We start from the raw sequence: 27,344 nt of genomic DNA, 5'->3' as shown, positions 1-27,344 counted from the left end.
AGGAGAGAGAAGGTCATAAAAGCATAAATTAAAAATGATTCAGCAATGAAATGAAGTTAGTAAATAAGCTGACATGATCCAGGGATGTATTTTTTAGGAGCATGACTTCCATGAGCCAGGAAAGTGGTCTTTTCTGCCACTACACTTGGCATCGATCAGGCTTTTATTAGAGCACTGTGTCCTGTTTTGGTCTTTGCACTTGGCTCTAAGAGCTGTAGATGGCCTTTCTGCTAGAGTCACAAACATCTTAGCCCACTCCAATGCATACTAATCTGCCAAAATTCCTGGCGCAGTAAATGAAAGTTGGAAACATCCTAATGCTCTCAGACAACTCTGCTCAGTTTTTTCTCTTGTTACAAGCTTGACACAACCTTCTCAGGCCACACTTAGCGTTCAGCTCAGGAGCCGGGGCAGTACCATGGAACGGGCGGCCAGAAACACCGGAGGCTGAGACGCAAATATCCAAACCAGGGGCTGGGCCCTCTCGGCCCCCAAGGCATGCCCCCAGTCATGCCCCCCTGTGGACGGAGCTGAGCACTGACACTCGGGCTCCACACAAAGCTTCCTTGTGTGGGAAACTTCCCTGCACCCCACCCTCCCTACCTTCCTGCCAGCACAAAACCGCAAAGCAGGGCTGAAGACAACCCCTTTAGAGTCAAACATAAACTGAGGGAAAGAGAAAAGAGGGAGGAGCCTTACTGCCTGTTATATTGCTACCTGAAGCTGAAAACTCTGAGCCGCCCCCACCCCCCAGGAATTCCACCTCTAACCAGGCGGGTCGTGCTGAGGAGCTGCCACCACAGTTACCTGGGGCCGCTGGACTCAGATGGGGACCTCTGCTGCCCTTCGTACTGCTGCACCAGGGCCCGCACGCTCCAGCAGGGATTCTCAATCTCCTGGTCCATGCCGCTGTTCCTAAAGTCGGAGAGCACCAGCAAACGAGAGGGTGTCAGTCGTTCAGTTCAGGGCAACTCAACAAGAACTGAGAGATGGCCACTCTCAGAGTGCTAAGGGAACAAAGAGGGGTAAGGCCAAGCCCCTGCCTTAAAGACACTGGACACCCAGTAAGGAAGACAGACATAAACACAACCAATTTCACCAGGCTCTGCAACACCCAGGGTCCTGCTCTCTCCCAGCAGACATACAACCCCCAAAAGGTTTCCTGCCATGAGTCTTCAGGATAAGTTGGCTTTAGGATACATTCTAGAGAGAGACTCCCCCAGATGACTTGGAACCTTGCTCCCACATATCTCCCCGTGAAGAAAACACACGGTGCCAAAGGCATATATTTAACATCCTGGGCACCAGGACAAAAAATTACAAATATGATTCCTTTACTTTCTGCTAACTACGAAATAAACATCTCTTTTAAAAGGGATTTTCTCTCTTGGAGTGTCCTCACTGACCGGTACTCCATGCTCTTTCCTGCAATGTGGCGTTGTTTAGGTGACACATCCATCTATTGCACGATATCATTTACTGTGAAATATCAGAGGAATCAGTTCCCATCCCCAGATTTCAACGCTTACCTCCGTCTGTATCGAAAGACATCCCGTCCTGACCGTGACATGTCATGACACACATCAGCCAGAGCGACAGCGGCTCCCTGGGCCACAGCAGTGGCGCAGTGTGGCTGGTGACTCTGCAGAGGGGCTCTGGGGTCCCTTCCTTGGCTCACCGTCCTGTTGGAGCCAGGTTTGAAATGAGCTGCCAAGGCAAGGACCAGCCTCATGATAGACTTCAGGTTTCCTTCCACAATATCTGAGGGACAGAAAAGACCCAGAGATCCTAAGAGGGAGGCAGAGGGTTCATTCATTTAATATGTATTTGCTAGTGACAAAGGTCTCTTTGCCTCACAAAGCCATGTTCAACAGGAAGACAGAACATTTAAAAGCAATCATAATGAAGTATGGTAACGTGGTGTGGTAGAGGAACAGGATGCTCTGGGAGCCCAAAGTAAAGGCATCTTGTCCACTCTAGAGGGCTCAGAGAAAGATTCCTAGGGGAAGTAAATTTTAAACTGAGACTTGACTGACACAGGGTGGTTCATCAGGTGAAGGAGGAGAAGGAAAAGAGTATTCCAAGAAGAGGGAACAGAAGGTGTGAAGGTCTAGAGGTGAGAGAGAGCATAACCCATGAGAACTATGCTGTCCAGTATGGGACCCACTAGCCACATGAGGCTACTGAGCACTTAAAGGGTAGAGTCTGAATTGAAATGTGCTATAAGGGTAGTACTTCACACAAAAAAAGTCAGATTGAAACACATCTCATTAGGCTTAGTACAAAAAAGAGAATGCACATTATCTCATTAATAGCTTTTACACTGATTACATGTTGCACTGATAATATTTTGGATATACTGGGTTAAATAAAATGTATTATTAAAATTCATTTCTCCCATTTCCCTTTTTTTTAAATGTAGCTATTAGAATCTTTTAAGTTCCATATATGAGACTCACGTTATATTTCTGTGGCACGGCACTGGCAGAGGAAACTGAAAACAGTGCAGCATGGCTAGGGACTCAGAGTGCAGGGGGAGAGGGTGAAGGGTGAGGCCGCAGGTCAGGTCAGAAAGGGCATGGCAAGCCACAGGAAAGACTGCGGATTTTCCCCTAAGGACCCACACGTGCAGAGCAGTGGCATGAGCTTATGTATTCTCAGCAAGATCATTCTGGCTGCAGTGTGGAGAGCGGAGGGGAGGGGGGCAAAACTCGAGGCAGTGAGACTAATTAGGAAGCTGCTGCACTTCTCCAGGTAGACAATGATGTCCTCAATGGCAGTATTCCCTCAAAATAGCTAACTTTAATGGGCCAGATCCCCAAGCCCACCCCTCATGGGGACCAAAGGAGAAATATTACAGCACTCTAAATTTTGCCCTAGAAAAAAAGAAGGAAGCACGCAAAAAAACAATGTGCTAGGTCTGGTGAAAGTTTAAGTAAGGGAATGGGTAAAATTCTATTTTCTTAGTTTCGTAGCATTGCAAATATGCAAGACTTGGAAAAAGATTGATTGATACCTCCCTATGGGCCACTCTCAATAGTATCTGCCCCACCTGAAGGATCCCAACACCGAGAGCACCAGTAATCCAACATGGAAGGAAGGCTCCCTCCCGCCCCCACTCTCATCAGAGCCACAGGCAGACCCAGAAACTGAAGCTGAAACAGAATCAGATCTACAGTCAGTTCTAGAGAAACAGTGGGGGCCAAGAAGCCTGGGCTCTCTGACACCTGAACAGTCGCTTCCTTGGGCTCAATATGGACTGAGAAGTGTCCTCTTCTGGCCATGCAGCTACAAAAGTGGGTATGTACAGAGATCCCAGAGCCCCTTTCATCTTGCCTGAAATACTGTGTGATAATCACATACAAAAAAAAAAAAAAAAAGCTATAAAATACTTTTCTTCTGGAAAACTGGATGAAAAAAATATAGTTATTACGATTTGAAATGATTCTTGAGCATGAAACCCAAGGATCTTGAAAAACATAATCTATCTTCATTTTTGATTACTTAAAAGAGACATTCTAAAGTTAATATCCCAATCCTGTCATTTCTACTGTATTAATTTTTATACATACACTCAAGCAAATCTTTATTCAATTAAAATGAATAGAGAATGTCTTTCTCCACCCAGGTTTTCAAAGCACTCAGATTTTGTTAATCACCCGGTCCCAAGAGGGTAACTCTCTTTACAGATAAATGATATGAGGCCACGGGCCTAATCCTATTCCAATCTACTCAAAACCCTTGGCTACGCAAGGGGTAGTTCTTATGAGCCTCATAACCACTGGGTAAAGCTGAGTGTACTCATCCCCCATAGATGTGATGAGGCACTGACCTTTGGCTGAAGTCTGGTGCATACGAATCTTTTTGGAGGCCACAAACTGTAGCACTTTCTCCACATTATTCTTCATCTCCTGTTGGTTACTGGGACTCAGCTGTACCCCATTCAGTTTTTCTCCTGCTGTTAGAAGAGAGAAAACATATGAAGGGAGGGAGGAACACTATCAAAGTTTCATAATAGCCAGATACCAGGAAAGGGGAGTATTTGATGTAAACGCTAAGATTATATATAAATATGCAAGTGAGTTAAGCCTTGGTGCTTGTAATTTGGATGGAGAATAAGAAAGTAAAAGCCTTTTGGAGGGTCTTCAAATTTTCAAAGCTATACCCAGGGGCTTGTGAGGTTACTGTGTATACATTTACTCCTTCAACAAATACTCACTGAGCACCCATTGGGTGCCTGGCACTATTCTGGGCACCAGTGAATCAGCAATGAACAAGACGGACAAAGTCCCTTCCACTGCAGAGGTTCTACCTCTAGGGCTGACAGACAACCAAGTCAACCAGTACATGTTAATATAACACGTAGAGGTAAGTGCTATGAGGAAAAACAAAGAAGAGCAGGATCATGGCCTCCCCAATGTTATATGTGGGCAGAGACCTGAATAAAGTAAAAGATGTTAAGATTTGAGGAGGAAGCATTCCAGACTGAGGAATTACAGGTACAAACACCAGGGTAGGAATGAGCTCAGCTTATCTGAGGAACAGCTACAAGCCCAGGCTGGCTGGAATGGAGTGGGGGGGGGGAGGGGCGGAGTCGAATCCTAGGAGAAGGTAGACAGGTAAGCAAAGCCAGGTCATTTAAGGGTCTGTGGATTAATGATCTGTGTTTTTAAAAGTGGACTCTATATAGACTCAGCTTATGTAGAGAGGAAACAGGGAGATTAGTTAGCAAATGAAACTAGTCAAGGCAAGTGTTAATGATGGTTTGGGCTTGACTGGAAAAGACTGACAGGTGAGAAGTCAGATATCAGGTAAAATTTTAATATAAAGCAGATAGCACATGTGAAGGACCGCCTAGGATATATGACGAAAAGAGAATAATTAAGGACAACTTCCCAGTGTCCTGCTTTAACAGCTGAGTGAATGGGGCCGTCCTGTGTTGCTTCAGTGAAGACACCTGGAGGAGAGAGGAACTGGTAGTGAGGATACGCAGAGCTCTGATTAGGGCATGTGCAGTTAGAGCTGCATTTTAGACATCCGGGGCGTCACGCTGAGCGTGGAGTTGATATTCATGTCTCGAACTCAAAGACAAGTTTAGAGCTAAAGAGATGCATGTGGGAGGAGATCACCTGGGGACAGAGATAACACAAGGACTAGGGACTGAGGAGGACCTCGAGACTTAGAGGTCAGAAAGGAGAAAAGCCAGCAGTACAAACAGGGGGGAGCCCGTGAGGAAGGAGGGTCCTGGAAGCCAAGTAAAGAGAGTGTCTGAAGGAGGAGGGAGGGACAAACTGCGTTGAGTTCTGCTAAACTGAATAAAATGAGGCCAAGCCACTGGATTTGATAGGGCAAAGGTTGTGACCTTAACGAAAGCAGTTTCAGTGGAGGAGTGGGATCAAAAGCTCGATGAAGGCATGTTAAAGAAAGAATGGGGAATAAGGTGGTGGATTCAGCGAGTTTTTCCATATAGCAAAGTCACAATAAAATGCAGCACTTAAGAATCTGGGTTTTGGGAAACCAAGAATACATATTCATACTGCTTCTATATGCATAGAACATCTCTGAAAAGAAATGCAAGAAATTGCTAACACTGGTTGCTTCCAGAAAGAATACGTCATTGGTGCAGATAGAAAAAAGGCTTTTACATCCTTTTGTGGCTTTTGCATTTTCTATCTGATTATATTTTCAAGTATAATCAATTCAAATCAGTGAAAACAAAGGTTTGAAATGAACTTTGGAATTAAAACAGGTCTAGTTTCGTACCTCTGCTTTGCCATGGTACAGTTACGTGGCCTTGGAAAGTCACCTAGCCTTTCTGAACCTCATAAATGAGTAAGGCGGTAGTACTCATCTCATCCGCATAGCATAAATCATCCAAAGTAGCTTAGCACAATCCTCGATATATTCTAAGTGCGCAATGAATTTACTTATTTTTATACATCTTCCCTTTTAAGCTTGGTTTCCTGAAAATGGGGATGACATTATCTGCTTCTCAAGGATTGACAACTGAATGACATCAAATTAAATGAGATAAAAGTGTTCAATAAATGGCAGCTATGACTATTACCACTGTTATTATAAACGGATGCTGTGGTGAGCTGGCCCAGTGGGGTAGCAAACCGGGCTCCTTCCATGCCACTTGCAAGCCCCACATCTCTCAAGGACTCTAAGCAAGGTCAGCTGATTAAAAGAACAATAAATGCCGCAATGCCTATTATGTGCCGGGCACTTGGGTAGGAGTTGTGGAAACAGGAAAAAAAAGTTACACTGTACCTGCTCTTTTTTTTTTTAAAGATTTTATTTATTCATGAAAGACGGGGGGGGGGGGGGCAGAGGGAGAAGCGGGCTCCCAAGGAGCAGGGAGCCCGACGCGGGCGGGACTCGATCCCAGGACCCTGGGATCATGACCTGAGCCGAAGGCAGACACTTAACCATCTGAGCCACCCAGGCGTCCTGTACCTGCTCTTAAAGAGCTCAGTCTACAGGGGAGAGATAGGAAAACAATTACTGCTCAGTGAATGGCAATCCTATCATAATAACAGAGCTGTGGACAAATGCTATGGACATAGGGCATGATACCATCCAATAAGAGAGCCTGGCAACAGCTCCAGGGCTCCCTGAGGACGAGCCCTTTCGTGGGGCGATATGGGAGTGTCATGGAGGGGTCCTTTTGCTGGTAAACCCTCCTTCTTTTGGACTGACTACTATTTCCTTTTCCAGCCATGGTTTAGACATCAGTTCTTCTGGCAAGCCATCCCTAAACCCTAGGACTGGAGTGGGTGCCACCATCCACCCGCATGCTCCTCCCTGTCCTTACCCCATCAGAGTCCTAAGTACATGAATGGAATTGTGTTCACTTTCCAGTCTTTCCAACTAGATTGGGACACTCCTGAGAGCGTGCTCACAATCACACTGCCAAAGCATAAATCAGCACCCGGCACACAGAATTTGTTGACTCATAAATAAATGAATTAACATTGGGCAAGTACATTAAACCTTCGATACTTCCATTTCCATATATTACAAAGCAGCTGCAAACAGCTCTGAAGGGCATGTGGAGGATAAAGAAGGCATGTTCTGGCATCAGAGTCCAGGGCCAACTGACCAACAATCTCGATGAGATACGCCAGGATCACCCCATCCCGAAGATCCTGTCGCAGGTCCTGCACCGGCTTCACTGCTGGTCTCTTCTTGAGCTGTGCATTCACCCAGGCCACATACGCCTGAAGCTGCTGCTGGAAAATCAATGGTGGAAATAAGAGAAAGGTTGCATATTATTCTTCTCCTTTGCCTCGCACCTTCTAAGGCAGCACTTGAGAATGGGCTGTGGCGGGAAATCCAAATCCAGAGGGAGGAGGAGGTTTCAAGGAAATAAAGAAGAAAGATGGTCAGACATGGAGCATGTGCTAAAATTTCTAGTTTAATGCTAATCTTCAGGGAAAGCTAACCGCTGACTTGGTGGCAGTGTAGATACAGATAAGCAGATGAGTGTTTCAATAACAATGACTCCTGCTTTCCTTGTGTTTTCTCTGTTGACCAGGGATGAGGCCCAGCAAGAAGCACAGCCAGTTTTCGGGTGTAATCACTGCTGCCAGCAACCCACTGTGCTTCCCAGGAATAATCACCCGTGTCTCGAATGCACAATGGACAGCGATACTCACAAGGCTGGTCTTGGGGAACTAGGAATAAACAGCAAACCTGCTCAGAACTGCCTCTCCCATTGCTCTTCACAATGAGACTTAACTGAAATCATCTCAGGGTCAACGCAAGATTTATTCTCCTGAGCCCATAATCCTGGGATTGCTACACAGTTAGTGTTAATCCTTGCTTTATACTGCCAAAGAGGATCTGGTTGCCTAAAACCTGCACAAAGAAGGAAAAGAAAGGCTTTGGTGAGCAGTGCCCTGAAGACTTGGGCAGGGGGGAGGGAGAACTTTCATTTATTGTGAGACTAAGCCAGCCAGTATCATCAGAAGCCTGATGGGCCCAGATAGGGACATATAACTCATCCCAGTCCTTGGATAACCTTACATATTCCATTTTCTCCCTTATACAAAGCTTGCAGTCAGGTGTTTATTCTGATTATGCATTTTTTTCTGAAGGTGGGCACTAAATATCAAAATAACATGTGAACAATGTCCCAGAAGCAACATCAGCTCTGTCTGGTTTCTGTAGAAGCCCAAGACCCTGAACATAAAAATCAGGTTCAAGGGCTAACGGGTATTAAGTTACAATCTGGTTAAAGAACACTTGATTTCTAAGCCGCAAGTACTTCGTCAATGAAATGATGTTGGAAATTACTCCCTGACTGCTTCCTGAGCTTAAATTAAATCTTCATTATTTTCTCTGTGTCGATATGTGGGAATAAATAAAGTCTTTGTAAGACAGTACTAAGGCAATAGTCTATCAGCGGCTGACAAACTGTAGGAAGTGCGTATCAGCAGGTGGTGGGGGTAGGAATCCAATACCTACATGAACTGCACACTAGTTTTGGTGTTTGATGTGTGTTTTATTGTATTAATGAATGTACCTGAAATAGGACCTGCCACACAGTTGATGTCATTATTATTTTCATCATTATCACTATCTAATTCATTCTCACAAAAGCATTGAAGGGTCAGTATCCTCTCCATTCTCTGGATGAAGTTCAGAGAAGTTATGTAACTTCCCCAATGTCCCCAGCTAGGACAGAGCAGACGTGGTACTGAAACACAGGAAATGTGGTCCAAGCATTGACCAAGGGCTTCATGCTACCCAGCTTATTCCGCAGAATAGGGGTGGCTGCACCTTCTGCTTGATATGGGCCAGACTCCCACCCAAGCCCTGCTCCTTCCCTCCTACTCCACAGCCACAGCACGGTGGGAGGCAGACCAGGCAGGCAAAAGGGTACCTCTGTAGTAAACCCCTCTGCTCTGGGGAAAAGGCATTAAGGGTAACAGCTGGGATCTGACCTAGCTTACATATAAAACTCCTAATCAAAAGAATATCCAATGGAAAAAGGACAGTCTCTTCAACAAATGGTATTGGGAAAACTGGACAGTCACATGTAGAAGAATGAAACTGGACCATTCTCTTATACCATACACAAAGATAAATTCAAAATGGATGAAAGACCTAAATGTGAGACAGGAACCCATCAAAATCCTAGAGGAGAACACAGGCAGCAACCTCTTCAACCTTGGCCACAGCAACTTCTTGCTGGATACGTCTCCAAAGGCAAGGGACACAAAAGCAAAAACAAGCTTTTGGGACTTCATCAAGATAAAAAGCTTCTGCACAGCAAAGGAAACACTCAACAAAACTAAGAGGCAACCTACAGAATGGGAGAAGATATTTGCAAATGACATATCAGATAAGGGCTAGTATCCAAATCTATAAAGAACTTATCAGGGTGCCTGGGTGGCTCAGTTGGTTAAGCGACTGCCTTCGGCTCAGGTCATGATCCTGGAGTCCCGGGATCGAGTCCCACATCGGGCTCCCTGCTCAAGCAGGGAGTCTGCTTCTCCCTCTGACCCTCTTCCCTCTCGTGCTCTCTATCTCTCATTCTCTCTCTCTCAAATAAACAAATAAAATCTTAAAAAAAAAAAGAACTCATCAAACTCAGCACCCAAAAAACAAATAATCCAGTCAAGAAATGGGCAGAAGACATGAACAGATATTTCTCCAAAGAAGACATACAAATGGCCAACAGACACATGAAAAAATGCTAAACATCACTTTGCATCAGGGAAATCCAAATCAAAACCACAATGAGATATCACCTCACACCAGTCAGAATGGTTAAAATTAACAAGTCAGGAAACAACAGATGTTGGCGAGGATGCGGAGAAAGGGGAAACCTCCTACACTGTTGGTGGGAATGCAAGCTGGTGCAGCCACTCTGGAAAACAGTATGGAGGTTTCTCAAAAAGTTGAAAATAGAGCTACCCTACGAACCAGCAATTGCACTACTAGGGACTTACCCCAGAGATACAAATGTAGTGATCCGAAGGGGCACCTGAACCCCGATGTTTATAGCAGCAATGTCCACAATAGCCAAACTGTGGAGGGGGCCGAGATGGCCATGGACAGATGAATGGATAAAGAAGATGTGGTTCATATATACAATGGAATATTACTCTGCCATCAGAAAGAATGAATGCTTACTATTTACATTGACATGAATGGACCTGGAGGGTATTATGCTAGGCGAAATAAGCCAATCAGAGAAAAAAATTATCATACGGTTTCACTCATATGTGGAATATAAGAAACAGCACACAGGACCACAGGGGAAGGGAGGGAAAACTGAATGGGAAGTCATCAGAGAGAGAGAGAAAAACCATGAGAGACTCTTAGCTCTAGGAAACAAACTGAGGGTTGCTGGAGGGGAGGTGGGTGGGGGGATGGGGTAACTGGGGGATGGGCATGAAGGAGGGCACGTGATGTGATGAGCACTGGGTGTTATATGCAACTGATGAATCAGTGATCTCTACCTCTGAAACTAATATACTATATGTTGGCTAACTGAATTTAAATAATAATAAAAAAAAACCCTCCTAACCAATCTCCCTGTACCTAATATCATCTTCAACCCACCCTCCACACATTCCTGCTTCAAATCCCTCACTGGCCTCTCTTATCCTCAAGATAAAATCCAACCTTCTTAGCTGCATTTAGTCTCATGTGCTGGCCGCTACCTCTTCTCCAGTTTTACTCACTACCCTCCCATTTGCCCGCCACGTTTCAGTTTGTCCAAACCATGTGCAGTGCCCCAAACGCACTGAGCCATCCAGCCACTCTCCCTCCCTGAGTCTGGTGCCCTCCTCTTAAGGCTCAGCTCAAGCATCACCTTTTCCAGGAAGCCTTCCCTGACCCTCCCACACAATTCAGCTCTGATCTTGAGGATGTCCTGTGTCACACAGGGCTCTCAGAGCACCAGCCCAACCTGAGCCCACACTTTGGGGGTGGGGAGGGGTGGCAAAGGGGACAGTGAGCTCAAAGGAGCTCAGGTCTGAACTATGCTCTATGCAGGGAGTGACAACAGTTCAGAATTATTGGACTTTAGAGTAACAGGTACATGACAAATATTTGAGTCGGTGAATCATTTGTCACATTTCATCAGGCTGAGACTTAAAGTGACTGCAAAAGTTAATAATGCAGGGACAGACGAGAACAAATGGTTTACGTTAGGCCAAGATCATTTCTACTTGAATAACCACAGCCTTCTGTTGGCTATTGAATAGAAGTCCTGTCTGATACAAAACTAATCAGAGGTTTTAATAGTACTTTTCATGCACATTAATCTCAGCTCTGGTCTTCAACAAAAGAGGATTCTACAGCATGAATGATAATAACAGTCACCACTGTTCTGAACACCTACTCTGTGTCAAGAGTTATACTAGGTCCCTCATTCATTCATTCATTCATTTATAAACTCTATGCCCAATTTGGGGCTAGAACCCATATCCCCAAGATCAAGAGTCACATGCTCTACCTACTGGGACAGCCAGGCGCCCCTCTGCTAGGTCCCCCATGAACACATTTTCCCCAATGCTAATTGGCCAGGGAGATTTTACGTGTATCTCTATTGTCAATTGGAAACTGAGACTCAAAAAATGTGAAATAACTTGTTCCAGGTCACCCAAACAGTAAACCATGACTATGAAATTCTAACTCCCAAGCCAATGTTCTTTTCACTGGACCACACTATCACCTAAATAAATGTATCCCTGAGGTTTCAGTGAATCTCCCTCAAACTCTCAGAAGACACCTTAGTCTCAACCAGTTTCTCCCCCACATCCAGTGCCTGGGTCTCTTGAGTAATGATCTACACTAAGTAGCTGTCTACTCTGCCAAGTATGGTCCACAGGCCAGCAGCGTCAGCCTCACCTTGGAGCCCATCAGAAATGCAGACTCTCAGGCTCCAATCCAGCCCTACTCAATCAGGACCCCTACTTTAAACAGATCTCCTAGTGATTCATAGGCACATTAAAGTTTGAGAAGCACTGTTCCCATCCCTGGTTGTGCATCAAGATCACAAGGGAAGCTTTTAAAAAACACAGACATGTAGACATTACCCCATTGAATTCTCTCCAGGGGGTATAACTTAGCTTTATTTTTCCCAAGTTCCCTCATATGATTCTTGAAGAGCTAACCTGAGTCTTCTAGCTAAACACTCCAGTTCCCTTAACGAAGGGGTTTCCTAAACCCTGATTACCCATCAGAAGCACTGGTGAAGCTTTTTAAAAACACTAATGTCTGGGGCCCACCACAGACCAGTCAGAACTTCTGAGGGTAGGGCCCAGGTATATCCATATTCCTTAAGTGCTCCTACATATATCCAGAGTTGCGAGCCAAGGTCAACACCCCTTACACAAAATGGCTTCAAGTATTATTGATCTCCTGTCTAAATCTCTCTGAAACCAAGACACCTAGAACCTAACATAATACTCTGGGTATAAAAGGAGACATGAAAATTCCTCATTCTAGACGTTTCTTTTTTTTTTTTTTTTTCCTTTCCTTCTTCCTTCCTTGGCCACCAGAAAACACTGTCGACCCACACGAGGGGGTTATTCAAAACCCCAAGTATTATTTTTATTTTGTTAAGTGTTCATTTTGAAATAATTTCATACTTACATGAAAGTAACAAAAATGGTATAGAGAGTTCCCCAATCGCCATTCCCTAGCTTCCCCAGATGTTTACATCTCACGGAACCGCAGTACAAGATCAGAGCAGGTCATCCACGCTAACACAACCCCATTAACTAATCTCCGACCGTATTCAGACCTCACCAATTGTCCCACTGCCCTTTTACCATCCAAGAGCTCACACTAGATCTCACACTAGATCTCACACTAGATCTCACACTAGGCGTAGCCGTCACGTCTCGTTGGTCTCCTCCAATCTGGGACGGTTGCTAAATCTTTCTCTGTCTTTCATGATCTTGACAATTTCGAAGAATATTGCCCACTTATTCTGTACAGTGTCCCTCAACTTGGGTTTTTCTGAAATTTCTTACTGATTAAATTCAGGTTATAGATTTTGGGCAGGAATAACACAGAAGTCCTACTGTACTCTTCTCAGTGCATCATATCAACAGGCACATGATGCCAATACATCTCATTATTGGTAAAATTGTGATCAATCGGTTAAGGTAGTGTCTGCCAGGTTTCTCTACTGTAAAGTTGCCATTTTCCCCTTGTAATTGGTAAGTATCTTGTGGGAAAATGCTTTGAGACTATGAAAATATCCTTTTTCTCATCATCACTTTACCTGTCCATTTCAAATTGAACATCGATTTTTCTTTCCTGAAAGATCATTGAGTTTTCTTTTCCTGATTGATTACTATGACATTCCCCAAATGATGATTTTTCTAATTCCATCATTCCTTCTACAGTTATTGGAATTCCTCATATGAGGAGGAGTTCTCCCTTTTCCCCCTATTAACTTATTTACGTCAGTATGGGCTCATGGGTATTTATTTCACTTTTATTTATTTATTATATTAATCCATTACTATCATTGTTTATTTTGCTGCTCAAATTGGGACGAATGTTGGTTTCTGTATCCTTTTCATATGCTCCAGTCACTTTTTAAAAAATTGTGGTGGGGGGACCTGGGTGGCTCAGTTGGTTAAGCGACTAACTTCAGCTCAGGTCATGATCCCAGGGTTCTGGGATCGAGCCCCACATTGGGCTCCCTGCCCAGCAGGGAGCCTGCTTCTCCCTCTCCCTCTGCTTCTCCCACTCTTTGTGCTTTCTCTCTCTCTGTCAAATAGATAAAATATTTTTAAAAAATAAAAAAAGTAACATTTGTGGTAAAAAACACGTAACACAAAATTTGTCATCTCAACTATTTTTAAGTGTACAGTTCAGTAATGTTAAGTATGTTCACACTGCAGTGCAATGAATCTACAGATATTTCTCATGTTGCAAAATTGAAACCTTGTACCCATTAAACAACAAATCCCACTTCCCCCTCCTCTCAGCCCCTGGCAACCACCATTCTACTTTCTATGAATTTGAATACTTTAGATAACTCAAATACTGGAATCATACAGTATGATGCCTTTCTGTGATTGGCTTATTTCACTTAGCATAATGTCCTCAAGGTTCATCCATATTGTAGCATGTGTCAGAATTTCCTTCCTTTTTAAGACTGAATAATATTCAATTGTGTGTTTACACCACATATTGCTTATCCATTCATCTGTTGATGGACACGTGGGTTACTTCTGTTGTGAATACTGCTGCTGTGAACATGAGTGTGCAAACACCTCTTCAAGATCCCACTTTGAATTCTTTTGGATACAGACCCAGAAGTAGGACTGCTGGATCATATGGCCCGATCATGTTTTCCGAACACTTCCTTACTTTCTGGCATCAGAAGATATTACACACTCCTCATCTTGTACTTTCCTTGCCCAGCTCTGGAATCAGCTATTTCTCAAAAGAACTCCAGTTCTTTTTATTGGAGAATAGCTTTTAGAAACCAAACTTTGAGCATGAGTTGTGCTCATTGTTACTAGGGTAACATTCTTGGCCCTCTCAGTAGTAGAGTAGGAAATGCGGGTATGTATACACACAGACACACGTCTGTGTCTACTTATCTTGACAGAGAGACATACCAGGAATTATAGCATAAATTACACTCATCCCTCCTCTAACCCAACCCACAGAATTCACTCCTTCCAGTCCCTTTTCTTCATTATAACTCCTTTCACCCAGTGAGAAACCCTACTCTTACTCTCCACTATATATTTACTAATATTTGCTCGATCCTAGAGAACATATAAAACAGCATCAGACTTGCTAACTCATACCGTGTGAAAAATTACTTTACTAACCATAATATAATATTTGTGCATAGTTCTTTTTGTCTTTACTCTTACAGTATTAGTCAAAATACTGATTCAAAAGTCACGTAAGTTAGTTCTCCACCCCCTTTGGTATGGTTCTGTTCTTCATTTGTAATACAGTCGGGTTCCTTTCTTAGTATCAGCAGTCCATTGTGGGTTCCCCCCACATTCAGGATGATCAGGTTAAAGATTAACAAGATTCCAAAAATCAGAGCTATACAAAAACATCTAGTCAGGAAGGTGTCAGCCCCCCACCCCATCGTTCTTTCTACTCCACTCCCTCCTCTAAGCTCTTTCCACCCTCTCCTACTCACCCCATACATAACCAACTTCATGCGCTCCACTTTTTCCTTTCCTTCTTGTGTGAAAAGTAGCACAGCATTGATATTCCCTTTACACTTGTGCTTTTCACTTTGCTTCACTTAATATATTCTGGAAATCACCCCATACTGGTTTGGAGATTTTTCCTTATTCATTTTTACAGCTACTGTAGCACTCTATTATGTGGATATGCCATAATTTATGAAACCATTCTCCTATATGTGGGCATTTAGAGTTTTTCCAAGGCTTTGCAATTACAAACAATACCACAATGAGTGGCCCTGTGCACATGTTTTCATGTTGATACAGGTCTACCTTCAGGGTAGATTCCGAGAAGTGGGATTGCTGGCTCAAAAGGCGGGTCGGTGGATAATTTTATCAGACACGGCCAAATTCCCTGCCGACAGTTGTACCTGTTTGCATTCCCAAAGGAAGGCATGAGAGCACACTTTTCCACAGCCTTACCAACAGAATATGTTGTACTTTCAATTCTTGCCAGTGTGATGAGAAATTTTATCTTAGTGTTGTTTTAATTTTCATTTCTTTCATTATGAACTTAAACCTGTTTTTGTAGGGGCGCCTGGGTGGCTCAGTCAGTTAGGGGTCTGCCTTCGGCTCAGGTCGTGATCCCAGGGTCCTGGGATGGAGCCCCGCATCGGGCTCCCTGCTCGGCGGGGAGCCTGTTCCTCCCTCTCCTTCTGCCAGGCCCCCCATGCTCTCGCGCGCTCTCTCTTTCAAATGAATAAATAAAATCTTAAAAAGACCTTCTTTTTGTAAGTTTAATAATCTATTTTATACCTTTTACCTTTTATCACTTTTTTCATATCTAAATGAATTGTCTTTTTCTCATTTTTCTCTCAAAGTTTTTGGTCCTTTGTCCTTTTTTTTAGAATTTTTTTAAGAATTTTTAAGAATTTTTTATATCTTAGAAATGTTACCCTTTTGTATTTGACATGTGTTGCAGATATTTGTTTGTCAGTTGTCTTTTGACTTCACTTGTTTTGTCTTTTTGGCCATGAGTTTCTATTTTTATATAATCACATTTATTGATTGTTTAATATACTGCCTCTGAATTCTGAATCATGGTTAGAAAGCCTTTCCCTTGATTGAGGTGAACAAAGAATCTACCTGGTTTTTTTTCTAGTTCTTGTATGGCTTCATTTTTTTTACATTTAGATCCCTGATCCATCTGGAGTCTATTCTTGTGTATGATGTAAGAAATAAATCCAATTCATCTTTTTCCAAACAACTACCCAGTTGTTCTAGCACCATTTATTAAAAACTCCCTCTTTACCCTGGTGGTCTGAGATGTTACCTTTATCATATACTAAATTTCCATAAGTCCTTGGGTCTATTTATGGGTTTTGCATCCTATATCATTCATATATTTGTTTATTCATGCATAATGTTTTAATTATAGAGGCTTTACAGTACATTTTAATGCCCACTAAAGCTAGTCCCTGCCCCCTGAAAATTTCATTTTTTTAGTGCTCTCTTGACTATTCTTGCATATTTATTTCTCCATATGTATTTTGTTATTTTTACCTAACCTCCTAAAAAAGACTGTGGGCAATTTTATTGGGATTATATTACATTTATAAATTAATTTAGGGAGACCTGTAACCTTTATGATGTGAAATCATCCTACCCAAGAACAGGGGATGCTGTTCCCTTTGTTCAAATGTGTCTTCCAGGAGTGCTTTAAAGTTTTCCTCCTGTAGGTTTTACACATTTCTCCTTAGGTTCATTTCTAAGTATTCAGTCTTCCTTGTTGCAATTGCAAATGAACTTTCCTCTATCATTATGGTCTCTGGCTACGTTTTGGGTATATAAAGCTATTGATTTCAATATGTTAATTTTATATCCTGTTACCTTATCTTTTATTGTTTGGGTTTTATCACTAATTCTTTTCGATTTCCAGGATTATTATTTTTTTGCAAAAATAAATAGTTTTATTTCATTACTACGCCTTGTGCCTCTAATCAACTTCTCTAGTCTAATTGCGCTGGCTGATACCTCTGGTACAAAGTAGACTAGAGAACGGGCAACCTGTCCTTGTTCCTAGACTTAGAGAAAATCCTTGCAGTGTTTCCCAATTTAGGAAGTTACTGGTTTTAGGACTAAGGTATATATATTTTATCATGTTAAGTATATCAATCAAGTCTTATTTTCTTGACTGTTTTAATGAAGAATGGATGTTGAATTTCAATAAAAGATCTGTCAACCTTTACTGAGATAATCTTATGATTACTTTTCCTGAGACCTATTAATACAGTATACAATACTAATGGATTTCCTAATAATGAGCCTACCTTGGCATTCTTGGAATGAAACCCACCTGATGATAGTGAATTATATGTTTAATGTTGTGTTCTATTTATTATTGCTATGTTAATACTATATGTATGGTACTTTTTCATGGGTATTCATAAATATTAGTCTGGTTTCCCTTTTTGCACTGTCTTTGTCATGTTTAGGCATCAGTATTATATCTGCTTTTTAAAAAGTAGGAAGTTTCTCTTCCTTTTCAATGCTCTGAAATAATACATAGAGCACTGGAACTATCTGGTAATATGTGGCAGTTTGGTAGAATTCCTCTATGAAATAATCTGGAACTGGTACTTTTTTTGAGAGATAGCTTCTTAATAGGATTCTCTCTTTCTTCCATAGAAAATGATCTGTTTAAATTTTCTGTCTCTTTCAATTTGGGTCATCAGCATTTCCCTAGGAAATTATCCATTTCATCAAAGTTTTAAAATGTGTTCGCACAGACCTCAAAGACTCTTACTATTTTTTGCTTCGGTGGTTACTTCTCCACTGTCACTTCTTATTTCGTATATTTGTGCTTTCTCCCTTTTTTCTTCTGCATTGTGTTAGCTAGCAGTTTGTCTATTTTGATAATCTTTTCAAGAAGTCTTAACCTCCAAAACCATGATACCTAGAACCAAACACAATATTCTGGGGGTAAAACCAGACGCTCAGCTTCTTCATCCAAAATAGTTCACATTTTTTTCCTCCTCTCCCTCCCTCCTCCTCTTCTTTTTCTTTTTTTTGTTACCACCTTACATTGTTGACTCACACTGAAGTGTCAACCAAAACCCCTACATAATTCTTAACACGTTCTGCTGTGAAACCAATCTCATCCATCTTCATTCTTGTAAAACTGGTCTTCTTGATCCATATTTACCTATAACAAATTTCACTTGTTAAATCCCGTCTCACAAGATCCTTCTAGATGGTTATCATTTCATGCATTCATTTATTCAAATCAACCTACATTGCTAGGAATTGTGCCAGGTTCTGCGTTTACAGGCACATAAATAACTATGATACAAAGTAATTATGGTGGCAATAGAGAAATATTAACAAATACTATCTGTGCACAGAAGGAGCAACAGGATGGAGGATGTGGGGATCAAGGAAGGGTATAGAGGAAAGAAGACATTTGTCTGGTTCCCTAAGGATGTTTGCCAGTTGAAGAAGGGGAAAAGGGCATCCTAGGGAGAGGTGGTGAAAGAAAAAAGAAAAGAAAAGAAAAGAAAAGAAAGAAGAAAGAAAGAAAAGAAAGAAAGAAAGAAAGAAAGAAAGAAAGAAAGAAAGAAAGAAAGAAAGAAAGAAAGAAAGAAAGAAAGAAAGGAAGAAAGAAAAAGAAGAAGAAAAAGAAGAAGAAAGGAAGGGAGGAAGGAAGGGGAAAGGAAGGGAGGGAGGAAGGAAGGGAGAGAGGGAGGAAGGGAGGGAGGGAGGATGAGGGGAGGGAGGAAGGAAGGCAGGAAGGAAGAGCAGTGAAGGCATATGGCATCCTGGAGGAACAGCCAGCTAACAAATTCGTGTGTGGGCAGAGCCTTCAGTGGCCGGCGATGGGAAAATAGGTCAGCACGAGACCTATCTGCACTTAGACTTACAGCTCAAAGACCTGCAACAGCAACACGTGGAGTTTTGAAACAGGAGGGTGAAACAGTGAGACCTGCATCTTAGAAAGGTCACTCTGGACACACAGTAGAACACGGGATAGAACGAGGAGCATCCAGATTCGGAGAAACCAATGAGGAGACCAGGCAATAATTCAAGTGAGAGATTATGAGAACCTGAAATGAACAGTATAATTAGAAAATTCCAGAAACAAGTCAGGTGACCGATAGGATAAAAGCAGTGACAAAAAGAGAAGGTCCAAAAAGTTACACCTGAGGGATAATTTGCTTTCACTGAGATGGAGAAAATGTGAGGAGCAAATAGTTCAGTTTTGAACAAGAGTCTGAGCTATTTGAAGCCATCAGAGTAAAGATGTTCTACAGCCAGTTGGCAAAATACAGGTGCTAGAGCACAGGAGATGGGGGCTGGGTGGGAGATGCATGTTTGAGAGTATCTGTGGGTGACAGGCACAGGCCAGGTGCAAGTAAGACAGTAACTACCATCTATGGAGTGCTTACTACCTGCCAGGACTGTGCTAAGCACTTTACCACATCCTTTCCTAGGTATATAAAAATAAATATATAATGCATATTTTAATTTATATTTATATATGCAATATACTTTTAATATTTATTTATTTATAACCCCCCAATGCGTGCGCACGCACACACACACACACACACACACACACACACACACTGATCCTGTGAGGAACTATTATTCCCATTTTACAGATGTGGAAACCAAGGTTTGAGAGCAACAACATGTGCAGGGTCACAGGGCTGGTAAGAGGCAGGAAAGGGATTTGAATTCAGTGCTGACCCCAAATCCTGGGATCTTACAACACCCCAAAAAGTAAGGTGAACTATAAAACGTAATTTGGCAGGAAAGGGAGTGGGGAGAGAGGTCACTGAAGGAAAAGAAGAAAATGAAAATGTACTGACTGCCAACTCTTGTCAGCCACTGAATGAGGCACTTTTTATGAATTATCTCCTCTAATTCTCATACCCAATCATTAAAATCTGTATTATTAGCCCCATTTCTCATGGAAAAACTTGCTCAAGACCACAGCACTGATAAATGGCAAAAAAGAAAAAAAAAAAGCGATGTGAAACCACTCTATCTTAGTCCAAAGAATATAGTGAGCAAAAAATAAAATTATTGGGGTACCTGGCCAGCTCAGTTGATAGAGCATACAACTCTTGGTCTCGGAGATGTGAGTTTAGCCCCGCATTGGGCATAGAGATTACTTAAATAAATAAAAATTTTAAAATAAAATAATTTTAGAATAGGAAATCCGATAGAAAAAGAATCTGGGAATCTGGGCATGAGAGAATTTTAAGACGGGCCGTCAATAATGTCGAACACTATTGAAAAGTCAGGCTAAGGACTGGAAAGCCCATTTCAATGAGTAATTAACAGGTTTTGGTGACCTTTTTGAGAACAGCTACTGTAGAGTGGCGGGTTAAAAGTCAGAGGGCAGCGAACCGAGAAGACACCAGGAAGCAGGCAAACAGAGGCAGTGAGGGGAGGAGAATGGGTATTAGCTGGAGGGGAAGGTGGAATGGGGAACGAGGGTGTTTTAGGATGAGAGGACATCTGGAGGTCAAGATGAGGGGTGGGTGGAGGAGAAACAGACACGGCGGGGCGGGCGGGGGGGGGTATGAATGATGGGGCAAGGTTTCAGAGGAAAGGAAGAGGGCCACTTCCTCCTCTGATCATGAGGAGGCAGGAGAAGGTACTTCTGTGAAGAAGTCTGGTGGTGGGGAAGAGGTGTAACTGAACTAACATGAGTTGGCTCATACAAAGGAAATTTTATTTGTAGCAGATAAGGAGATCATAGGGAATAATTTCTAAAGCTGCAACTCCCCAAGCAAAGGTGGATGGGTTCCTTTTATTTAGGGTTAAGATGCATATTTAGAAAGAAGAGCCCTGCCATCGTATGTAGAGCGGGGCATAAGGTCACACATGAACCCTAAGGTAACATAGACATACGTCGTGCTCCATCCTGGGCAGAGATTTTAGCATTATAATGAGGTGGAGGTAACTGTCGGTCACTCCATGGGTCACTCCATGGTCCATCAGCGCAGGCAGGAGTCAGGGGTTAAGCTCAAACTGGTCTGGGCAGTCTGGGCAGTGGCTGCTCGAGGAGTATAGTTTCAGTTTACCGCCATGGGGTCTTTCATCTGAGTTAAGAGAGAAACTGGAAAGAAGAGCTCCAGGAACAGTGGGGGACAAACATCAGTGGTATACACAGGTGAACAATAAAGGTCAGGTCTTGGGAGCTAGCTGCTAACCAGGGCAGTGGAAGGAGCTCCAGTGCAATCGCCCCTCTTCACTATGAAGTCGGCCCGCTTGCCGGTTAATAGCGAGAGGGACAAACAGAATGAAGGAGGCTTCAGGAAGGGACGCGCTGCAGGAAGCTGGAAAGTACAGGGAAGGCTAAACATGCCCTGGAGACACCAGGTTCCTATTCTACCCAGATTCATGTCATTTAAAAAACTGATAAGCATGCAATCATTGATATCATGGATGAAATCATTGATAAAATACTTCTGATTGAAGAAGGGCCTTTGTCCTGTCGCTACTGTGTCGGCATGTTGACAGAGACGCCTGAACGGCGGCGGCGTCTCACAAGGGGACCAGAGACTCGGGACTGAGTGGGGCTACTCTCATTCGCAGGTTGGGGTGCCCGGGCTTTAGGTCTCTGCCGGCCCAGGAAGTCTAATCTGGGGAGCCGAGCACTAAACCAAACCTCCTCTTTGACCTGAAGGCATCTGTACCTCACACCCAAGGGGAAGGCCAGACCCTGTTGCTGCTGTAAATGCCTACTGCTGGCTCAGAAGAAATGGATTTGAAGTACAAAGTAGACACTCAGGAGGACCAGCCACACCACCACCTCCGCCACGAAGACGTTTACCTTTAAAGAGGCCTGTAGTGCAAGCCCAGGCCCTGAGTAGCTCTGCTGCTTGGTTTTAAAATTTACTAGAGCCACTTCAGCAGCAGATGAAAGACCATATGCTTTTTGCAAGAGGCTGTTACTCTCTCGGGGTTGGAGCGGTAGTTTTATTTTTCTCTTCCTCCTCCCCCTCCTCCCTTACTCTCTCGGGTTGGACTAGTAGTTTTCTTCTCCTCCCCCTCCTCCTCCTTCTTTTTTTGGCCCCATAGTCTTTTCTCAAATTATAACTCGTGTGAAAGGCAGATATGTAAAATAGAGAAAAGCTTCCCTGGTTAGGGCCAGTGTGGGGGACCCAGAGCCTAGGTCCCTCACCCTCTTTTTCTCCACCTCCAACCCCCTACCCCAGAGACATGAAATAACTTCTTAAGGGCTTCTTGCAGCAGGTGGGGGGAAAAAAACCCACTAAACTGTTTACTTCTAGCGCTATCGCTTTATCAGTCAATTATTCAGTGACGACAAGATGCAATAGGTTTGGCAAAATGCAAATATCTGGAATATTAAGATATACTTCTTGACTATGCCCCTCGTTCTTGTTTTGTTTCCGACAACAACAGCTGGAGAATCACAGTAGGACAATAGGTTCAAGGCAGGCCCATGGGGTTAGGTATAGCTAACAGCTCCTGGGGTAGCTGCCCAGGTCACAGTGATTCCCCTTCTGTAGAAACACGCCCCCTCTGCAGACACAGTGTGGGCCCTAGGACTCGACTGCTATAATATCACCACACCCATGGCCACAGCTCACTGGTCCAGCTGAGTTGACTGTTCAAGTCCAGCCAATCTCCAGAATTTTTGATCTGGCCTTCAGGAAGAGAATCTGTCTCCTTCTCCCCACCCATCTCTTTTTGACAAAGTTGTAAGATAAAAAACTTAGATGTTGCCGTAGGCCATGCTGCCCACCCGCAACAGAAAAGCCATACGGAGTGAAAGGGAATAAAGCCAGCCCGCAGAAAGCACCAGAGATAAGTGGCAAAGAGCAGAGGGAGGGAGGCTCCCAGCATTCGAGTTCTTGGTTTTCATTGAGACTCTGCTCCATTCTTGCCCTTTGCATGGTTTAATTTTTCAGCTTTTCCTTGGATTCCATGAGTCAGTAAATTCCACTTTCTATTTCTGCTAGCTCAAGCTGGGTTCTTGGCATTTGCACTTGCCACCAAAGTAGCAGGACAATCAAACATAGGGCTTCGGTGACAGCACAGAACTAACCTTGGTCCAGAATTAACATCTCTAACTTGTCCTGGGGAAGCTAGAAAGCTGCCTGTGCAATCCAGAAGTCTAGAAAGACGGCGCTTTTGTGACAGTCCTTTGAGTCAGGCATCAGGGGGGAGAAAAGTAGATGCAGCCACAGGGAAAGCTGGCTGAGCAGGACTTTGGCTTGATGAGGCCAAATGGCCGTAAAGCTGTGTGAATAGTGGTAACACCAAGGAGTGGCTGGAGTGGGGAGCCCTTAGCAACTCCATAATCTCCATCAGCTTCCTCCAAGCCACTCCAAATAACCCTACAATAGAAGTTAAAATTCTTCCAAGCATTGACGATTCTATCCACCATCTTCACTTCTGCAGGAAGCTTGACCCTGAAACCTCTCTTGCGCCAAAGGTTACTTTCTTTCTGTTTCTCTTTGGAACCTGCCCTTCCTTCCAAACAAGTTTGCAAACCCAGCCTCTCCTCTCTATCTCCTCTAAGCCTCAAGGTCAAAGAGACTTCCTGCAGGGGACTTGTTTGGTTAGAGTTGCAAAGAGCACTTACTGGGCTTCACCAGGAAAGTCTGTGATCTACTACTGTTCCTAGCGCAGAAAGCATCCCAAACTAAGCTCTGTGGCTCCCTGCTGGCAAGCAGGAAAGACAAACGAGAGAAGCAGTGGGGTTCTGGTGGTGTGCTAGAGAGTTCAGGAGGAGACCTGACTGGCTCCGGAAGGAAAGCAGCTTCACAGTGAAACCAGATTCCTGGGGGGGATCGAGACCCTCCAGCAGCAGCAGATGAGGGGCTGGGGATATGCTGCTGAGAAACTGAGGGGAAAGCAGGAGGTTTGGAAAGCCTGAGTTATTACTGGCCTGAATTCTGCCAGTAAGAGAACATAATGTGGTGTAGCCTTTCTATTAACTCTTTCAGGCCTGTACTGAGCCAGGAAAGGCGACTTATTCATTGAACCTGGTGGCTAATTAGGTAAAAATGAAGCTCACAAGTAAAAATATCATTACATTTCTTCTTCCTCTATGGGCCGTGCTCTTCATATTAGTGCTCAGCCCAGTGGTCAAAGGATGATATACCACAAAGTGAAAAACTAAAGACTTTCTGAAAGATTTCATTTCCTAACCTTATTTTAAAATTCCCACTAGTTACAAGTTCCACAAACACTCTGTTCCTTCAGGAGTACATGTTATAAAGTAAGTGCTCAATAAATGCATGTGAATGAATGAGAGAGACATGACTGCAGATGAGTGTCCCCTATCCTAGAAACAGAGCATGGAGCCCACTCTTAGGGCCTTTGGGACTGGTTCCCTGTCCCCTTACCATACCTGACCATTGAAGGTCATGTTCATGACTACTTCAAAGGGGCCTGGTTTGGGGATAACACATAAGGAAATATATTCAGTCCAAGTGTCATTTTGAGACTTTGGTCCCTGCCACCTACACAAGGCCAGTCATGGCCAATGAAGCATTTCCAGTTCTTCCCAGTCTCTCTCAAGTGCCTGGGGGGGGTGGCACCTGGCAAACAGTGCCCTATCACTGCTCCACACGCCTGACCAGCCCATCACTCACCATGAGGAACATAAAGCTGCCTGAGAGCTTGCTGCCAGGGAGCATCTGTTTAGCTGGCATTGACTCCTGTGGGAACAAAGCCAATGAGCCTGGGTGAGGAGAGGAGGAAGCAGTCAGGATAAAAAAAAGGGGGGGTTAGGAAGTATGGTGCTTTGTTACATTAAAGACTTAACAGACCTTTTAATTTCTACAGCAAAGCACAGAGGAATTCACTATGGAAATGTGTGAAAGCCTCTGGCTGGCCCCATGTCGCAAATCCTACGTCATGGAAGGCACGGGGCACGGAGGGGTGATGTTTGCTACAGCCGCTCCAACCTGCCAGTCCTCTTCCCCACTCATCCTTTGTCCCCCTTATGGGGATGACACCAGACAGTCTCTCCTTGTATTTCTCAGGGACTGCCACGCAGATGAATCTCCCTGTGGGATCTAAGTTTCTACTACTCTACTTGGAGGGAAACAGGTAGGCAAAGTCCTCCAGGTTGTACGTTTCAAAAATTAAGGCTCACACAACTCCCATCCAGTCGACCAACATTCTAATAAATCATTCCCCATAATTTTCAGTCCCTTGGGCCATTTACACCACAGCCAGGCTCAGGTTCGCTCTGCCTGATAAACAAAATTTCTCTATCACCACAATTTTCCCAAGTCTGATACTCTGAACATTTACTTTATTTTCACTGACCTGTGAGCTCCACCAGGGAACAGACTCTATGTTATTTGACTTCTATTTCCAGAGCCTGGCCTGGTGTCTGGTAAACACAGTAATTCAGTGAATGCCTGTAGAATGAGTGCTTCCATGTATGTTTACCACACTAGCAGGAAAAAAAAGTTTGGCTTCAGTGAGCAGATAGGTTGGGAAATATTTGGTGCTTTTCAGGATATCATTAAGCAGAAGAGATCCCTATGATTTCCCATGAACACTACCTCTTTTAGGATGCTTATTGTGGTAAGCATACTATTATGGTTTAAAAAAATTTTTTTTCAGCACACCTACAAATCTCTCCCTATAAATTCTCTGGAAGCAGGAACCAGGTGTGTTTCAATTATTTTATCCATCCCCTCACCCAGTAAATGAACTAAATAGCTGAATGAATGAATGTTTATTGACCAAACCATATTAGAGTCTCAGGTCTATCAAAACCTTCCAACACAACCACCCAAGTCTTTTTAAAAGAAAGTTCAGCCCCCAGAAAAATACTTGCAGAAATTTATGTTGGCACATCGACCAAAGACAACATTAATAGGTCAACATCAATACCAAGTAGCAGAGAAAACAAACAGCTTTGAGGCGCATGCAGAATGGGGAATATGTGAACTGTGGATAGCCTGGCCAGGTCCAGAGCACAGGAGACAGGGGATGACAGCCAGGGTAGGCTACAGAATGTGGTGGTAGTCAAAATTTGTGGATAACTCACAATGCAGATTAACCATGTCAATAAAAGGAACTGCACTGACAACACTGACCTAGATCAGTTCTGTGAGGAATTTGTCAGGTGTGCTGAAGCAAGGGCTTTATCCAGGGAATGTGGCAGAAGAAAATCGTCATGCACAGTTACGCATACTGGCAAATGGACTGACAACAGGGCCAACAATGGGTAGAGGGAAGCCTTGATTCAGAGGGTAGGGTTTCTCTCTGCTGCAGGGTTCCCTTATAATTAACGAATTAGAGCCATAGCTTCATTTCCTGTGGCAGTTTTCTCTGCCAAACAGAATGAGGTCACAGCCCTAACCACACAGATCTATAAAGCATCTGGGAGATGAAGAATGGTTTCAGATAAGCTTGGATCATTCCCCAGAGATGATTGGACACATGTGTGGTATTCTTAGCCTCAGTAGGAAGAGCTTCTCAGAGGAATCAAAGTGTATTCTGACACCAGCTTTTAAGTCCCTATTTACATCCTTATCACATGACTCTAACAAAAGAGATAGAATATTACTAGATCTATCAAGCAACTCTAGAAGCTGGAATAAATCAGTCAGGGCTCCATCAACTCTGAAATAACAAATCGTAGCAGTATTCAGTAGTACTAGATATGATACTCTAAGTAAAAAGAATTATTTAATATAATTTATTATGTATGTGAAAGAATTATTTAAGCTCTCAGGGGCCATTGGGATTTAACATATTACTATGAGTAGTATTTAGATGACATCAATTTCTCAGAGAAACCAGAAATACCTATTGGCTATCAGAGTTCCAATCTACAAATAGAAGGGATGGATTTTACATAAGCCCATGAAGGGGACAGAGGGAAGCATACAGGATGGGCAGGAAAATCAAACATCAGAGAGGGACAAGGGGCATTCCTGCATTATTCCTGAGTTCATTATAAAGTTGTGTGCGTTGTTTTGATGAAGAGACTGTGTTCCCACCACAAACGGAAAACGCTCCCACTGTCCTTCGCCCTTATGTCTTACAAGAATGGGAGATCAGGGGGTATTTATGGAAGCACGAAAACATGAAAAAGACAGCCAAGTCTTTCGGCTCTTTGGTTGAAAGGTCTGGAATTGAAAAGGAGCCGAAGGCAAAGGCTAGGGCTGACTGTGCTGGTTTCCTACG

The 27,344-nt window shown here is 43.3% G+C and overlaps 1 protein-coding gene across 13 annotated transcripts in view; it reads right to left on the bottom strand.

The window, feature by feature from the left end:
- Positions 1-27,344, bottom strand: part of DIXDC1 (DIX domain containing 1) — a 67,963-nt gene that overhangs the window by 29,888 nt on the left and 10,731 nt on the right. For 3 of the 13 annotated variants that reach the window (XM_027578152.1, XM_027578156.2, XM_027578151.2), the window contains 4 exons: positions 7,106-7,235; positions 3,833-3,958; positions 1,530-1,761; positions 808-915 (listed from right to left, as the gene is read on the bottom strand). In XM_027578152.1, the coding sequence (XP_027433953.1) occupies positions 808-915; positions 1,530-1,761; positions 3,833-3,958; positions 7,106-7,235 (596 nt within the window). Of the gene's footprint in view, positions 1-803; positions 916-1,529; positions 1,762-3,832; positions 3,959-7,105; positions 7,236-24,784; positions 24,851-27,344 lie in introns of those variants that run through there. The other 10 variants (XM_027578154.1, XM_027578157.1, XM_027578153.2 and 7 more) reach the window with 6 other exon arrangements.

Source organism: Zalophus californianus, chromosome 11 (assembly GCF_009762305.2).
Source record: "Zalophus californianus isolate mZalCal1 chromosome 11, mZalCal1.pri.v2, whole genome shotgun sequence".
NCBI lineage: Eukaryota > Metazoa > Chordata > Mammalia > Carnivora > Otariidae > Zalophus > Zalophus californianus.
This window is presented reverse-complemented; position numbering and strand designations above follow the sequence as displayed.